This window comes from Tursiops truncatus, chromosome 17, assembly GCF_011762595.2.
Source record: "Tursiops truncatus isolate mTurTru1 chromosome 17, mTurTru1.mat.Y, whole genome shotgun sequence".
NCBI lineage: Eukaryota > Metazoa > Chordata > Mammalia > Artiodactyla > Delphinidae > Tursiops > Tursiops truncatus.
The window spans coordinates 42,424,433-42,442,905 of record NC_047050.1 but is presented as its reverse complement, the minus strand read 5'-3'; the positions used below and the strand labels follow the sequence as shown (position 1 = coordinate 42,442,905).

The window sequence follows — 18,473 nt, the reverse complement described above, 5'->3', positions numbered from 1 at the left end:
CTACTAGTTTTGAACTTAGAGAAATATATATATTTATATTTAACTTAAAAATACTTATGAAACAATATAATAAAAATAAAAAATCAAAATCTTTGAAGGTACTTGTATCAATCAAACAAATGTATAATTTACTTAAGCTGCTAGAACGCTACCTGACATTCAGGGATATCTATGGTGTACTGGAGATAACTGCATCACTTATAAAATAACCAATGAAAAATTTATAATACAATGAAATATTATTCAGCCCTAAAAAATAAGAAAATCTTGCTATTTGTGACAACATGGATGGACCTTGAGGCCATTCTGCTGAGTCAGACAAAGAAAGACAAATACCACATTTATATGTGGAATCTAAACAAAACAAAACCCAAAAAACCCAAAACATCAAATTCTACATACAGAGAAGAGAGGGTGTTTGCCAGAGACAGGGGGATTGGGGGAGGGGTGTGTGTAATGGGTAAAGGCAAAGTACTAACTTCCAGTCATAAAACGTAGTGTACGATATGATGACTATTGTTAATAATATGTATTGTATATCTGCAAGTTACTAGGAGAGTAAACATTTTCTCGTCACAAGGGAAAAAATTATTTAACTATGTGTGGTGATGGATGTTAACTAGACTTATAGTGGTGATTCTGCAATATATACAAATATTGGATTGTTATGTTGCTACCTGAAATTAATATACTGTTATATGTCAATTATATCTCAGTAAGAAAAAAAATTTACAACTAAATTTTTCTCAAATTGTCCCTGCCATTAGTCTTAACTTCTCCATTACTCATACTCCATATTTTGTTCAACTTTCTAAAATCCAAGTCTATTTATATTAGTTTCCTATACTTCCTCTGTACCATTTGGGATAAAGTCTCAAACACTTACCATTACAAATAAAATCTTTTATGAATTGGTTTTTAATTTCTACCAGTGTCTATAAGAACACTTGGCTCTAGCCTGGAAACACTGAAGATCCCTTTCTTGCCAAGTTACTTCATCGTCTTTGCCTCTGCTCACAGTTTAGTCTAGAACAATCTTCCTTGTCTGGCTTACTTTTATGACGCTCAGCTCAATTGTCAATTCCTCCTTCTAACACCCATCCTCACCTGATCATGAGAATGTTTCCTTTTATGTTTTCATATACTCCTGTAAATACATCTAACATAGCAATTACAGTCAGCCCTCTGTTCATCTGGAACCCGAGGATACAGAGGGCCAACTGTACTACACCAAGGGACCTAAGCATCGTGGATTTTGGTATCCACAGGGAGGGAGGGCTGGAACCAATCCCCTATGGATACCAAGGGAGGTACCAAGAATGACATTACTACTACATTCCTTCACATTCTCAAATACACTAAATACCTCTAGAGGAAGGGATATTCTCAACCACGATTTCTGTTTCTATAGCCCCAGTACCTAGAATACTGCACTGTATTCTGTATGTATTTGATAAAAGGAAGCATGAAATGGAGAAGGGATGGCAGAAGTTTCAAATGAAATTAGGACAAAATGAAGAAAAACTTTTAAAAAGATGCTCCTTGAGACACGGGTTGCACTTTTTTAGTTAATTTTTATATTCTTATGTAAATATAAAATTATACACTTTTCTCCTATAAATTAGCTTTAAGTTACCTCAGAAAAAAAATACAAAGCTATTCCAAGTAGAATGTTATAAAATTACAATTAAGTCAATGGGAAAATGCAATTCAATATCACATAAATTTGGCCTCAAAAATTCTTAGTTCTAGAGGGAAGAGATATGGGAACATATGTATATGTATAACTGATTCACTTTGTTATAAAGCAGAAACTAACACACCATTGTAAAGCAATTATACGCCAATAGAGATGTAAAAAAGGGCTTCCCTGGTGGCGCAGTGGTTGAGGGTCTGCCTGCCGATGCAGGGGACGCGGGTTCGTGCCCCAGTCCGGGAGGATCCCACATGCTGCAGAGCAGCTAGGCCCGTGAGCCATGGCCGCTGAGCCTGCGCGTCCAGAGCCTGTGCTCCGTGGCGGGAGAGGCCACAACAGTGAGAAGCCCGTGTACAGCAAAAAAAAAAAAAAGATGTAAAAAAAAAAATTCTTAGTTCTGAGATATACTAGATGTGTGAAAATAGGTAAGTTAATCTCAGTAAGCATCAGTTTCTTCATCTTTAAAATGCGAATAATAAAGCCCATCTGTCAGAATTACACATAGAGAATTACACGTAAGTATTCAGGGGACTATAATTAGCTCCTTTTGCTTTGTAATTTAGACCCCTTTAAACACACACATATCCCAAGTCTTTTGCACCAACCATCCCAATACCGAGTTAGGCACACTCAATGCATGTTTGTTGAATAAACCTACAGATGAAGAAGAAATGTAGAGATAATGAAAATGAAAGTTAACATTTTCTAAGCAATTATTATGTATTGGACACTCTGAGAACAAACATGTAGGGACTATGAGGGAAAATAAGCCAGTAAAATAGGACTACCTAACCTAGTCTCTCTAAAGTATCTGCTTTACAAGCAATTGTAGACCAAGTCCCTTTAACAATCAATGCAACTCTACTTTGAACTGTAATTTCTTGTACAGAAATTAAAGAGTAGAATTGCTTGAAAGGGGTAGAAGAATTCTGGTACCTCCATAAATAAAATCAACAGGAGAAATATATAACTCTAACAAATAAGAAAAAAAATTATTTAGAGAATTATAAAAATTTCTCACCTGCTGCATATGTTTACTGGTTCGCTTCTGAGGTTGATAAATAAGCCAGGTGTATAAGATAGGGTCAATATTAACTGCTAGTCCTTGTACATTACAAAGAAGTACGGCACCTAAAAAACAAGATTTTTAAATTGTTACATTCCTCCTAAAAATAATAAGCTTGATGTCACTTTACACCAATAAGTAGGAGAGCCATAATAAAAAAGATGAACAACAGTAAGTATTGCCACGGATGTGGAGGAATTCAAACCTTCATACATTGCTGGTGGCAACATAAAATAGTGCAAATAATATGGAAAACAGTCTGGCATTTCCTCAGAAAGCAAAATATACAGTTACAATATGACCCAACAATTCTATTCCTAGGTATATACCAAAAGAACTGTAATCAAATATCCACGCAAAAACTTGTACACAAATTTTCATAGCAGCATTATTCACAATAGCCGAAGAGTGGGAAAACATGAATGTCCATGATGAATTGCTGAATGGATTAGCAAAATGTAGCAGAATCACACAATGGAAAACGATTTATCCATGAAAAGGAATGAAGTACTGATACATGCTATAACATGGATAAGCCTTGAAAACATGCTAAGTGAAACAAGCCAGTTACAGAAAACCACGTATTATACGATTCCGCTTACATGAAATAGCCAGAACAGGCAAAACCATGAAGAAAAAAGTAGATCAGTGGATGCTGGGGCCTGGGGGGAGGAAAGAATGGGAAATAACTGCTAGTAGATATATGGTTCTTTTGGGAGTGATGAAAATGTTCTGTAATTAGAAAATGGTGATTGCTGTACAACCTTACAAATATACTAAAAACCACTAAATTTTATGCACTTTAAAATAATGTACTTTATGGAATGTGAATTATATCTCATTAAATGTGCATTTGCCTTTAAAAAATAATAATAAACTTTATTTTTTAGGCAAACAGCAATTTCTATATTGGCCATGAGAAGGGAATATTATCTCCCTTTTTTGGTTATATTACAGAACTAACTCATGATATTAAAGGAAGCATTATTATAACCACTTAATAAATCACTGTAAATTATAGCTTTAAATGTTCAGAAGCAAAGAGAGAGAGCTGCCTAGATGAAATGCAGGCTAACATTTTGACATGAAACACAAAGACTGAAGTGTAACAAGTTGCAGTTCCATCCTACTAACTAAAACATTTTGTCCCTCTCTAATAAAAAGTAGCTCACATAAACTTAACTAAAGCAGGATATCCCATTCTTAATTTATGTGGGGCAGGTCATGTATATCTGTAAATAAGATTTTGCATTTCTAAATATATTTTTTGATAAAAATAGTATTAGCTCCACTAGGATGTACAGAATATGAAGGAAGGGGTATTAGTCAGCTTTGCTCTCAACTGTATCTCCAGCATCTGAAAAAGTACCTTCCACGTAGTAGGAGCTGAAAAAAGAATCACAATAAATGGTAGACAGATTCTCAGGTTAGTTGAAAAAAGCCCATTTGTTCTATAATATTGCAGATAATTAAAACAGCTAGTACAATTAGTATTAATACCAAGTCCTATGAAAAGTGAACCACAAAGAGACTGAGATACAAGGATGGAGGAGACAAAGCAAGCAAAAGAGAAATTTCCTCCTTTTTCAAAGCTTTGCACAGAATTTTCAAATGAAATTTGCCATGTGTACTCCTGTTCTACTTTACATTGCTACTTCTCCCAGGAACCCCAAATCGGTATAGACTCCTAGGCAACATGCTGAGACAACATAAGCAATCCCTCCTTCCATGTAACAAAGCATGTGCTAGTGAGCAATGATTCACTCAAATACACATATCAGAAAGGAATGATGGGGAGAAGCTAAATACAAGATGACTGCAAAACGGGGGGATCATAACTGAAGTCAATTGGAAAATACAATTTAATATATATTTTTTCCTGTAACAGAATGCAGATTCCTCATAAGAACCTAAATTCTCCTATTTCTCAAATACTACTAATATACAGAATAAAGGCTTAACATGCTATATTATATTAAGGAAAATAAAATAAGACTCCCAAAATTATATCCAGTTTTCAAATAATTCTAACAGCTCTACTATGGCAGAGACTATCAACTTCACAAACTAACAAAAATATAGTATCTAGATATATGAGTATATATAGCAAGAGCTAATTTGAATAGTGTTCTTGTTTTAAACAACTCATTCTATCAAAATATGTTACTAGGTGAGAAACAGAATTTGGCCTGAAATATGAAAGACTATTAATCAAATCCTTTTTATTTTAAAGAAATGTGTTGAACACATTTAAATAGAGTTCAAAAATTCATTTAAATTCAAGAATACATAATTCAATCATAAAAGTTAAAAGACTTTTCTAAAATCCATATACAGAAATAAAATTACATTTAGATTTAAATTACTATGAACTGCTTGCTGTCACATGAACCCACAATATTTTATAATTAATATCACATAAATATTAAAGACACCAAAATAATACATGGTTAACAATAAAGAATGTATTTCACCAAAAGAAGGAATTACCACAAGAAAAAAACTTTGGGATCCAGAAGACAAAGGATCCAACACAGGAAAAAAGTGACCCAGGATGACAATAGTGAATTAGTGACAAGTATATGGAAAACTTAGAAACAACAAACAATTAATAAATACAGGAAAAACAAATGTTATAAAGAAAAGGATAACTAACCATAGGATAAACATGACCATACCATGAATAATATCTACAGACAGAACTATGTAAATTCTGAAAAAAATGAATTCATTGATTAATCAAATGTATAATACAACAATATCATACATTTGATTACTGGGGGTATGGGTACATAAGAGGAATGTGTGATGGGCGCTGAAGAGGGTAAAAGTTAGCCAATTATCATTTTCCACAGTAAGATAGCAATGAATAATGCTGTAAAATGAACAATCAAGAAAGAGCAAGAGGGCTTCCCTGGTGGCGCAGTGGTTGAGAGTCCGCCTGCCGATGCAGGGGACATGGGTTCATGCCCCAGTCTGGGAAGATCCCACATGCCGCGGAATGGCTGGGCCTGTGAGCCATGGCCGCTGAGCCTGCGCGTCCAGAGCCTGTGCTCCACAACGGGAGAGGCCACAACAGTGAGAGGCCCGCGTATGCAAAAAAAAAAAAAAAAAAAAAAAAGAGCAAGAGAAGCCAAGTTATTTAAAAACATGGACGTAAACACCAAAATAATTACCAAAAAGACTTTTGAAAAGGGAACATTAAAAAAACAGGTGCAGGTGACATGAGGGAGAATATAACTGGGATTCTCAAAATGGGGACAACAGAAAAGAGAGGTAGATGAGCTTTAGATTTCCTTGCTGAGGAATATCCTTATAGCCACTAGCAAAATGCAGAATAAATTTTTCTCTTTGAGAGATGTCTCCAATTCATTGTAACATTAACAGCCACAAATTAAGATCTGTGAATGAGTTCCATAACAAAAAAAATCAGCAAGCACTGCAGAAGGCAAGTGAGCAAGAGCCAGAAAAAAGAACAAACAAGTTTAGACTTTCAAGCACTGAAGATATTTGAATACAGAAAAACAGCTATGGGGACTTCGCTGGTGGCGCAGTGGTTAAGACTCCACGCTCCCAAGGCACGGGGCCTGGGTTCAATCCCTGGTCCAGAAACTAGATCCCACACGCATGTCACAACTAAGAGTTCGCAGTCCACAACTAAAGAGCTGGCGAGCCACAACCAAGGAGCTGGCAAGCCGCAACTAAGGAGCCCACCTGCCGCAACTAAGACCCAATGCAACCAAATAAATATTTTTTAAAAAAACAGCTATGTAGAAAACATTTAAAATAAAAAAGTATGCAATCATGAAGGGGAACAAACAATGAGAAAGTAACAGCAAAGAACACATTTTAAAGAAAAATGGAAATTACAGAAATGACAGATTTAGTTTTTGAAGTAAAAAACTCATTGGACAGGTTAAATAGCAGATTAGACATAGCTGAAGAGAAAATTAAGAAAATAGAAGAAACACATTAAGATAATTTAGAATGTATCTGAGATAGAAAAATGAGAGAAAACAGTTCAAATGATGTTAAGGGATATGAGGCCTGAGTAAGAAGAACAAACATATACCTAATTAGATTCCAGAATGAGTTACTAAGGAATGAGAAGAGGTAACATTGTTAAAAAATAATGGCTGAGGGACTTCCCTGGTGGTCCAGTGGTAAAGTATCCGTCCTCCAATGCAGGGGATGCAGGTTGGATACCTGGTCAGGGAACTAAGATCCCACATGCCACGGGGCAACTAAGGCCATGCGTGACAACTACTAAGCTCGCATACCTCAACAAGAGAGCCCACACACCACAACTACAGAGCCCACACGCCGTGAAGCCCACGCACCACAGCTACAGAGTGAAAAACCCACATGCCACAACTAGAGAGAAGCCCGCGCACTACAACAAAGAACCTGCATGATGCAACTAAGACCAGATACAGCCCAAAAAAAAGAAATAAAGAAAAAAGTGGCTGAGAATTTTACAGAATTGCCAAAAGATATTAAGCCTCACACCTAAGAAGCCCAAAGACTCCAAACTGGATAATTAAAAATAAACCTATATTAAACAAACAAACAAAGAAGAAACAAAACACTGAAGAGAAAAAGAAGATCAGAAAAGAACCCTAAATAAAAAGAAAGATGTCCTGAAGTATAGAAAAGCAAATAAATTGACAATCAACTTCTTAGCAAATAGTCAATGATATTCATTACGTGATTTTTCTTCAAAACTTACATATATTCTTTTGTATGCACCAAGTGTTACCATTAAAAGATGATAAAAGAAGAAAAAGAATAAATTAAATTGATTTTAAAAGTAAATCTATCAGGATAAGTTTTGTTCTAATATTATACATCTCAAGTACAAGCCACATAGAAACTATTCTTTAAATTATGATGAAAATATGCAAAAAACCTATATAAACAAAGCAGTTATAAATTTAAAAGAATACAAACTTCAAAAGACAAAAGTAAATTAAGGAATTACAGAATTCTCCATATGAGGCAAGTTATTTTAATAGTCTTTTCATATGTGCCAAAAACTAAGCATGTTGAGTAAATTTTTAAAAACTTTCTCAGTAAGTTATTAGCACACCTTTAAAATTGGGATGGTAGAGAAAGGGAAAGGAAAACAAATGTAAATAGGTAAATATTTTCACATGGACAATTAATTCTGAAAGTCTTATTTTATTTTAATGAAAAAGTTAAATACTTCACCAACAAATATTCAATTAAGTCACATAATTGCATTATACCAAAAATGACTAAATGACTTATAGCCAGGTTTGAACTTTATGAATGTTAAACAGGTAATAAAAGAGAATAATCTATTAATTTACCAACTTAGCTAAAATTATAATTTAGAATAATGTTCTCCTAAATTTAAAGGGATATTTTTATATTATATTCAATTTATGAGACACAGCCTTTAAAAATAACACACAAGTTTTGACACATAAGTGTGCAGACAATTAGTGTGATAGTTGACTCAGAACAGATCCTCCATAAATCACTAAAATTTGGCAATATATTATTCTGTTTAATTTTAGCCTGGGAGACAACTAATGAGAAAAGTGTGCTTTACTCCTCTGTTCACTGCCAAAATGGCTCACTTATCCACATTCCATTCAGGCTTTACCAATTAGTTAAACCAAGGCACCACTGTCATTTTCAGTTACATCCTAAGCTGAAGAATGAGAACTGAAGTAAGGGTTAGAGACCAAAGATGCAGAGCATTAAAATTAAACATACATCCTTCTTATCAGCTACAGAAACCTTGTCAACCAATGAGACTGTCCTGTAAAATATCAAGTTATTAATAGGAAAAAGTACCCTGCATTTATCTTAAACCAATGAATGAGACAAAAAACACAGACATATTAATCTTCATCTAAGTTTAAGTGGCTAAAACTCACTATTTTTCTATTATGCAACTATAGTAAAGTACGAACTTTTTAGATGCATAGTGCTCTTAAGAAATTGTTACTCTTAGTTTTAAGAATAATTTCAAAACTTTTGGCTACATAGTTAAATAAACAAAAAAGGAAGAATCAATACTTCAAAAACAAGGGTGGGGAATAAAAGGCAAGATAGAGTAATCAGACACTAAAAAAATGACAGAGCAGGGATGAGCTGCCAACTACTGGCAACCTTATCCAAGGTAATTGTCAAATTTAGTATAAATGAATCATAAGATTTTTAGGTATGTGTGTATGGTAGCTCATGTTACTTAATTAATAATTATTTCCCCTTCTCTTAGGATATAGAAAATCACAAGAGAACTCTATCCCATTGTAACAATAAGAACAAGCCATGTAACCTATCAAAGCTTTTCAACATTCATCAGACAGATTTTTTATGAACAAAAATCATAAAAGTGAAAGGCCCCTCATAGGGCAGAAGGAATGAACAGTGGCTTTTATTCTTGGCACAGCAGTAGGAGGAAAAGAAAGTGGATAAGAAGAAAACAACTGACCTTTTAACAAATGTTTAGAGTTAGTTAGGGGCAGACATGACAGTTTAGAATCTCTGCAAACCGTAGACACAAGGGGAATCTACCCACCTGCCATCTCTTTTCAACAAGCCTCCACCAAATGTTCATAAGAATAACAGGGGACAGGACTGGACAGATGAGAAAGATCCCACTGAGATGCAGGGACATGGAGCCTGATGAAGTCTGAGTGCAAAGAAGGAGAACCGAGAGAAATCTCACAGCCACTCTGAACATTTCAGTGAGCACCAAGCAGGGCAATCTGTGCTAGGAGAAGAAAAGAGGAACTAAGAGAGATAGATCCCTCCATAAGGACAGATGAAAACGGCATGCTGAAGTCAGGGTAGGTCAGGAGAACTGAGTGAAAGTCACAAACCATACTAAAAGAAAAATTCTGATCCTGCTCTCAAAAATATCTGAAGTCTGGGGTGACTTAATATAAGTAAAGCAGGATCAGAACAAGCTCAACCACAGAATAGAAAGCAAAGACCAAACCCAACACAACTACACCAAAAACATGACAAAATAAGAGGCATGCCCTTCTGTGGGCATAAGCATTATTTACCATAGGTTCTATTCTTTTTACATACAATGTTTGGCATTCAATTTTAAAAAAAAGATTATGAAACACACAGTAAAACAAAAAGAAATACTATCAAAAGAGAAAACAGGGGCTTCCCTGGTGGTGCAGTAGTTGAGAGTCCACCTGCCGATGCAGGGGACACAGGTTCGTGCCCCAGTCCGGGAAGATCGCACATGCCGCGGAGCGGTTGGGCCCATGAGCCATGGCCGCTGAGCCTGCGCATCCGGAGCCTGTGCTCCGCAGCAGGAGAGGCCACAACAGTGAGAGGCCCGCGTACCGCAAAAAAAAAAAAAAAAAAAAAAAAAAAGAGAGAGAGAGAAAACAGTCAATAGCACCAGTCCCAAAGGTGGCAGATACGAGAATTATCAAACAGGGACTTTAAAAGAACTCATAAATATGCTAAAGAATGTAGTGAAAAAGGTAGACAAGCATGAACTGAAGGGGAATTGCAACAGAGAGACAGAAACTATTAAAAAGAGCCAAACAGAAATCCTAGAATTTGAAAAATATAGTATCAGAGGTAAAGGATTCTTTAAAAATTTCTTTCTAAAACTTATGAATGATATCAACTGACAGATTCAGCAAACCCAAGAAAAATAAAGGAAAAGAAAACCAGATCTACACACATCATGACCAAAATGAAGAAAACCAAAGATAGAAAAAAATGTTGAAATCATACAGAGCAAAAAAAGGCACAATAGACATAAGGGAACCATGATAAGGACAATTTCTCATCAGAAACAATGGTGGCCAGAAGACAGTGGAATGATACCTTTAAAGTGCTAAAAGAAAAGACAGCCTAGATTTCTATATCCATTGACAATATCCTTTCAAAATGAAAACAAAACAAAAAAGACAATTTGTCACCCAAAGTCTTGCCCTACTAAAAATTATTAGAGAAGTGCTTTAGTCCAAAAGAAAATTATGCCAGATAGAAACTCAATTCTAGAAAAGAAATGAAGGGCACCAGAAAGAATAAAATATGTTGGTCAATAAAACAGACCTCTTTAAAACATTCTATTTTAGTTACATGTATATACACACACATACACACACAAACGTACATCAATGTTACTGTCAAACCCAATTTAGATTAAATAAAAAATATACATTGAACACATTTGTGTACACATGTACTTTTTTATTTCCATCTATCCAAATTCTGCACATCCTTTCATTCAAATTAGCTTCCACCATTAACACTTCTTACCACCACTGCCCTTCCCATTCTCTGGCCAGCTGCAATACTGAGTATTATAGAGCTCATTTTAGCCACTGACTCAATTTCATTTTCTCAGTATATGAGAATGTCATAAGTTAAGAATAAGGATGGCAGAAGAGGTTATGAGTGCTTTAGGAAATTGCAGAATGTGTGAAATAGTGACACATTCAGAAAGACCCATCTGTGTTCCCTGGTCATGAATTCAAAGTGAGTGAACTCATCCTGGTTGCATGTTTTTCTCCAGTCCAGTTGAGGTCCACAGAAGGAAGACAAATTGGACTTCAAAAAGACTCTGCTTGTTATTTTATATTTCCTATTGGTGTTCTTCTTTTTTCTCCCCAGATCAAATAGTTACTTAATCAGTTTTATCAGGTATTAAGTTAATAACTGGTTTCCTTCTCACTCTTATGTCTTATTTCTCAAATGGAACAGAATTCATAAATGAGATTTAATGGTAACCTCAAACCATAAGTGTCAGTAATTAATACTTTGTGATGTTTCAAACTTTTTACCTCTGATTTTATATTTATGGCTTAAAACCCTAAAACCATAAAGGTATTTACAAACAGCTTTGAGAGGAAAAAGCTTAGAATTTCTAAAAGATAAGAGATACCAGAGACACAAGTAAAGGCAAAAATCAGACTAGAACAAAATATTAGGAAAAAAATAACAAAGACAATATTCATGACATAGGAAGACCTAAAAATTACTAAGCAAAAAAGATATAAAAACAAACAGGACAAGGGCGGCGCAGGGGAGGGAAGCTGGGACGAGGTAAGAGAGTAGCACTGACATATAAACACTACCAAATGTAAAACAGATAGCTAGTGGGAAGCTGCTGCATAGCACAGGGAGATCAGCTCGGTGCTTTGTGATGACCTAGAGGAGTGGGATAGGTAGGGTGGGACGGAGGCTCAAGAGGGAGGGAATATGGGGATATATGTATGTGTATAGCTGATTCACTTTGTTGTATAGCAGAAACTAACACAACATTGTAAAGAATTATACTCCAATACAGATACAAAAAAAAACAACCAAACAGGAAAATGGGCAAAGAATATAAAAAGACAACTCACAAAATAAATACAACTGGCCTTCACTAATGCTCAACATTACTAACAGCTAAAGAAATTAATGATAAAACAATAAGATAATTTATCAGTGGTAGATTAACAGAAGCTTAAATGAATTAAAGTCTATTACTGGTAAAGCTCTGAAGAATAAAGCACTCCCATGCTCTGCTGAAAGAAATGTAAACTAGTACAGTCTTTTTGAAGGCTATTTTGGAATCACCTATTAAAATTTTAAACGCACAATTCACTGATCCAGCAATTTTAGTTCTTGGAATCCTACATAAATATTTGTAGATGTTCTTAAAATATGTGCACAAAGATGTTCACTTGTAGTATTATTTACAGTAATGAAAATATGTAAAAAAAATCTATGTCTACAGTCAAATTATAATTATTTAATGTTACACCACTCAGCTATTAGACGATGAAGTAGAGAGTATATAATGACACAAAAATAAGTGCAGAATAGTATATAACATAATAATAGTTAATAGTGTAAGCATAAAACATGCTTATATATATTTAAAGATAAAATAGTGATATCTCTAGGTATATGTAGGTAAAAATATCAGTGATATACTATATAAAAAAAAAGATTTGCAAGTACATGAACCAAGCTGTATATAAACCAAGGTAGAACAAACATATCACTTCATGATATAAAGATAATATATTACTATATTATTTATATTCTAAAACCATGAAACTACATCCACATTTTTCCTGATCAAAATTTTCAATTTCAGTGAAAAATTCAGTTCGTGTAAGAAACAAAAGCAAAAACTTGATTCACCACAAGTAAAAACCATTTAGAAAATTACCAGATCTCATAAAAGTCTCTCTTTTATTTATCTTCAGTGTGTCATTGTTCTTTACTCAGGACTTTCATTATTCAGAATCCCCATCCCCGTATCCTGCACCAAATCAATGTAAACAAATATGGGATCCTGTAACTAGAAAATAACTTTTAAAAGCAATTCTTCACTTTAAACTGGATTTTTTAGAATTATCATATGATCCAGCAATCCCACTCCTGGGCATTTATCAGAACAAAACTATAATTCAAAAAGATACATGCACCCCTACGTTCACAGCAGCACTGTTTACAATAGCCAAGACACGGAAGCAACCTAAAAAACCACTGACAAATGGATAAAGAAGGTGTGGTGTATATACACAATGGAATACTGCCAACCATATAAAAGAACTAAATAATGCCATTTGCAGCAACATGGATACAACTAGAGATGATCATACGAAGTAAAGTAAGTCAGAAAGAGAAAGACAAATACCATATGATATCACATATGTGGAACCTAAAATATGACACAAATATGACACATCTATCTATGAAACAGAATCATGGACATAGAGAACAGACTGGTGGTTGCCAAGGGGGGTTGGGACAGGAATGGAGTGGGAGGTTGGGGTGAGCAGATGTAAGCTTTTATACATAGAATGGATAAACAACAAGGTCCCACTGTAGAGCACAGAGAACTATATTCAGTATCCTATGATAAACTATAATGGAAAAGAATATATTAAAAAATGTATCTATTTATACAACTGAATCACTTTTGCTGTACAGCAGTAATTAACACAACATTGTAAGACAACTATACTTCAATAATAAATAAATTTTGTTTATTTTGTTTTACTGGAAAATATAAGCAAAATATAGATTATAAATCAACACATAATCATTACAAAATTTATTATCATTGACTCACATACCTCAGTAAAATCTTTTCTATTGCTAATATGACAGTTTGATTCATTTCAAATATTTCTGCATCTCTTTTATATATAGGCCCAAAACTCCAACATACATCTTAATTATATTAGCATATATTAAATAACCTAAGGCTATGTGCACTGCAAAGATACTGCAAAGAATATGATAGAATTACCTTTTGAATTAATGATGCATAAAAAATGAATTAATGTACAACTTGGAATAAAGCAGTATTTAGTTTGGTTTAAGTATTTTAAAGCCAATACTGATCATCTCTGATCATGCTTAATTCTAAATAATTAATAATGTACTGATTTAGCATTTTAATCTTATTGACTCTATGAAGTTACATCTGACTTAAATTTTAAGCATACAGAATTGAGGATCATATGTATGTATCTCTTTCTATAGATAATAGCAGGAAACTTAATAAATGTTTTTTATTATAATGATTCTTAAAATCAGCTGAAAGAAGAATCTTCAAAGTCATCTACACTAAATGGGGTCTATAGTTTTTAAATTCCATGTACCAGCAGTGGTTAGAAAGGACTCTTTCAAAATTATGATAATATTCAGCAAACTAACTAGGAGACAGAATATACATTTTGATTTAATTATAAAATCTTTGAATTACTAAATTTTTTATTAATAATGATAAATCTTAACTTGGAAATTAAAAGCAATGCTTTTTTAACCAAAACCCAACAAGCATGTATTTTCTGATACTTAATAGCATTACTTCTCATTTCATTTAAAATCTCATGGCATAAATCATAGGATAGATTTCTAGCATTCTTTTAATCCCAGGACACTGCCCTCTATTCCATCAGTCATCCTTCTCCAGCCAACTTATTTCTTTCACTTTTTCAGAAAGTAAGACTGCTTTTTAAATACAAGAACCCTAGGATCACCATGTTTCAAACATAAACGAAAATTTTTTTAGAAAATTGCTTATCCGCATGTATCAAAACAAACAAATCCCCAATATTTATGTTTTTCACAAAGTAACCTGAAACTGATTTTTTCCCCCAACTTGAGTTCCCTTTGGGGGAAAAAAACCAATGGCTGAGGAAAATATAAATTTGCATGTTTAATTTACCCTACTCACTATTTTCCAAAAATACTTACTAGAGCACTTGATGGTTATCTGGAATCTTATTCTATTTACACCATATAGACCACCATAAATAACAGCAGGTCTCTGAAATATGCCTATGTTTTATTCTACCTTGCTATGGTTCCAGTTTTGACATCTTTCCTCTGTAACTCAGACATAAAACACTACAAGATACACATAAATTTGAAGAGCAGGCAACTTTAGCCTTATATAGAGTTCTCAAGGTTACAAAGCTTACGTGGGTGTGAAGATTGGTTGATAAAATTAGAAGCTTTAAAATTCAAGGACTTCTGGATTCTGCATAGGATTCTAGTATTAATTCAAATTCATGGTTGCCAGCCATTAAAAGAATTAAGAAGTCATTAATATTCCTGGAGTTCAAATTGGATTAGAATCTTCTGTAACATTAAAGATTAATGTGGAGCAAGTATATAAAATACAGAACACAAGGAATAGCTATAGCTATTAAAACCAACCACAATTATAAAATATATTAATTTCATACTACCTCATTACTTTAAAAAAACCATTGAAGCTTTGAGTGACATGTGATTTAAAACTATTTTAAATAAGTTTGTCAAATTTAACTCCAAAACTCCTAGACAGACAATTTTCAAAGTTTAAATCAAAATACTAGCAAGGATATGGTATAACTGATAGTGTAACACAGGCTTCAGTCTATAGACTATGAGATATTTTAGTAAAATTATTTTAATAAAGTATTTTGGAACACAACCATGCCCATTTGTTTACATGTTGTCTATGGCTTCTTTTGTATGAAAACAGCAAAACTGAGCAGCTGCTAGAGAGATTATATGGTCCACAAGCCTAAAATATGTATAGTATACGGCCCCTTAAGAAAAAATTTGCTGATTCCTGTTAACACATTGCTGGTAGGAGTTTACTGTAACAATTTTGCATATGAATTTGGTAATAAAAAGTTAATACCTTTTAACTAATTAATTTCATTTCCAGAAATCTATACTGAACAAATATAGGAATTGTTTAATATTAACAATTTCACATACAGTTATTTGTAATAGAAAATATTCGAAATGATCTAAATCTCCAAAAATGAGGACTGGTTATGCAAACTGATGTATTCAAGTGACAAGCCAGTACATGTTCATTAAAATGATGGTTATGAGGATTATGTAATAATAAGAAAATTCTTAGGACATAAACAGAAATTTTAAATACAGTCTAATACAAGGTAAATAAATAGCAAGGGAAAAACTAGAAGAACATATGTAAAAGAAATTTCAGTGGTTTGTGACTGGTTGATGGGTTAATTTTGTTTTCTGCTTTCTAGATTTTCTAACTTTCCAAATTCTATTTACTAAAGATATAATTACTTTTACAATAAAAACTTAAAACAATATATGTAAACATCTGAAGATTTCATGTGTTTAGCTGACTGTTATTCCTCTGCTTAAACACTGTCTTCCCAATCTCCTTTGAATTAAATGTAAACTTCTCATCATAGTCTACAAAGTCATGCAAGATCTGACTCACCTCTCTCTGAAATCTCATCTGACAGTCTTCAAGGGTGACTATATTCCATCTACCCTTGAACACGCCAAATTCTTTGTTATTCCTTCAGTCAATCTCTCTAATCCTTCACAGGGGCCTGCCTCTGACTACTCTATTAAGTTTTCATCAAGTATCTTTGTTTAATATTTATGATTATATAATTTTCTGTTTACGCATTATCTACCTCCTCAGAGACAATATAAGCTCATGAGATCAGGGACTATCTTCACTGTTCATATATGACCGATGCCAAGCACAGGGTTTGGCACATAGAAAACACTAAATTTAATGGATGAATATATGAATAAAGTTTTACATTTACCTTTAATCTTTCAAGCACTTATTATTAAGTGTTGCTTCATTTCATCCAGAAGTAATTATTTTAAAATATTTTCAAATCAAAGAATACTCCAAATATTACTCAATATAAGACACACTTTGATTACTGATAACAAACAGCTCTCTCTCCAGCCTGTTTTCCAATATTCCAATGTGACACTATTTCATGTATGTTGTATTAAGACTTTAAACTGATTATATAAATTATATAGGCTATGTGGAGATATGTTATGGTCCACAAAAACTAGGAAGAAAATACTGTTAATCAATATTAACATTTGGCTGTAGATTAGACTCCTAATACTTGAGGACTTAAACCCCAGCTGCCTCAACATCTATGTCTACACTGTAGCCACATGAAGCTGGTATCCGGAAACAAATATATTTCTTAAAGATATAATTGGCATCACATAAATTTTTTCTTTAATGTTTTATGATGAACATTTTCCTGTGTTGTTATTGTTTTTTACTCTCTAGCATTCTGTTCCCCTGTCTCAGATACCTCTAATTCACCCCTTGAGCCTAAATCATTCCAGCAGTGCAGTGGTGACCAGCACTACCTGGCTTCCTAAATTACAACTCCATACAGGGCAAAGTGACTGAGCCTAGACCTGTGCCTATCCAACATGTCTCTTGCCTCTGGATCCAGGGCTCACAGATGACTCCTGAGATATGGAGCAGTACAGTTCCTCATTCAGTGCCCATAACTACATGCAGAAGCTGGAGGAGCAGCAAAGTTAGTGTCCTGAGGAATAGAACCTTGACCAATGGAGTATGTGAGCAAGGGGGAAAAAAATCTCTCCCAGAAAGAACTGTCCTGGGAAATAGTGGTATATAACTAGATTATACATCCCCATACTGTTCTCCCTCCTTTGCTGACTCATAACCTTAATCCTTCAACTATAATTGCTAGTAATAGTAGTACATAACCCTTTCTCTTAGGCTTTGCTTTCTGAGGAACCCCCCAAAATCTTCTTTTGTTTCTTCTGGTAAAAGCACTCAAGTTCCCTTTGGGAAATTATCACACACACCCCCCGAAATCATATATAGTTGAGTGGGATTATCAATCAAGGTGTTCTATACTTCCCTGCCCAAAGAATATGCATGTGACTGAAACCAAGTGTCTTAAATTGATCTTAAATTACCTATTCAAACCTATGTCTATTTCATTTTACCTCATTCATATAATTTGGTCAGCCCTCTCTCCTTCTCTCCCTCCCTTTCTTCCATTCTTTAGCTATCATTTATAGATCTAATACATATAAGATATTGTGCTAGGTATTCAAGGTACAATGATAAATGATTTCTGACTGGATTCTAAAGGAGTAGGATTCTGCCAACTTGACAAGAAGCAGGAAAGGACATTCCAGGAACAAAGACCTGCTTGTGCAAAAACATGGATAAAAGAGAGGACAGTATCTTTAAGAACATACAAGTAATCTTAAAAGGCTGGAGCTGAAAATATGAATATGAGCATATGACTAGACCATGAATGCCCATTCCAAGGAGTAGTATTTTACTCTGAGGGTGTTAAATACCACTGAAGATTTTCAGGCTGGAGAAAATGATATCGCAAATGTGCATTTCAGAAAGATGAAAATGAACAGAGCATGGACTATGGACTG

At 34.1% G+C, this 18,473-nt stretch overlaps 1 protein-coding gene across 7 annotated transcripts in view; it reads right to left on the bottom strand.

Moving 5' to 3' along the window:
* VPS13B (vacuolar protein sorting 13 homolog B) overlaps positions 1–18,473 on the bottom strand; it is a 797,029-nt gene that overhangs the window by 478,064 nt on the left and 300,492 nt on the right. For all 7 annotated transcript variants that reach the window (XR_012327280.1, XM_033843006.2, XM_073794628.1 and 4 more), the window contains one exon: positions 2,718–2,827. Coding sequence is in view for 6 of the 7 variants with exons in the window: in XM_033843006.2 (XP_033698897.1) it covers positions 2,718–2,827 (110 nt within the window). In the remaining variant the exon portion in view is untranslated. The remainder of the gene's footprint in view (positions 1–2,717; positions 2,828–18,473) is intronic.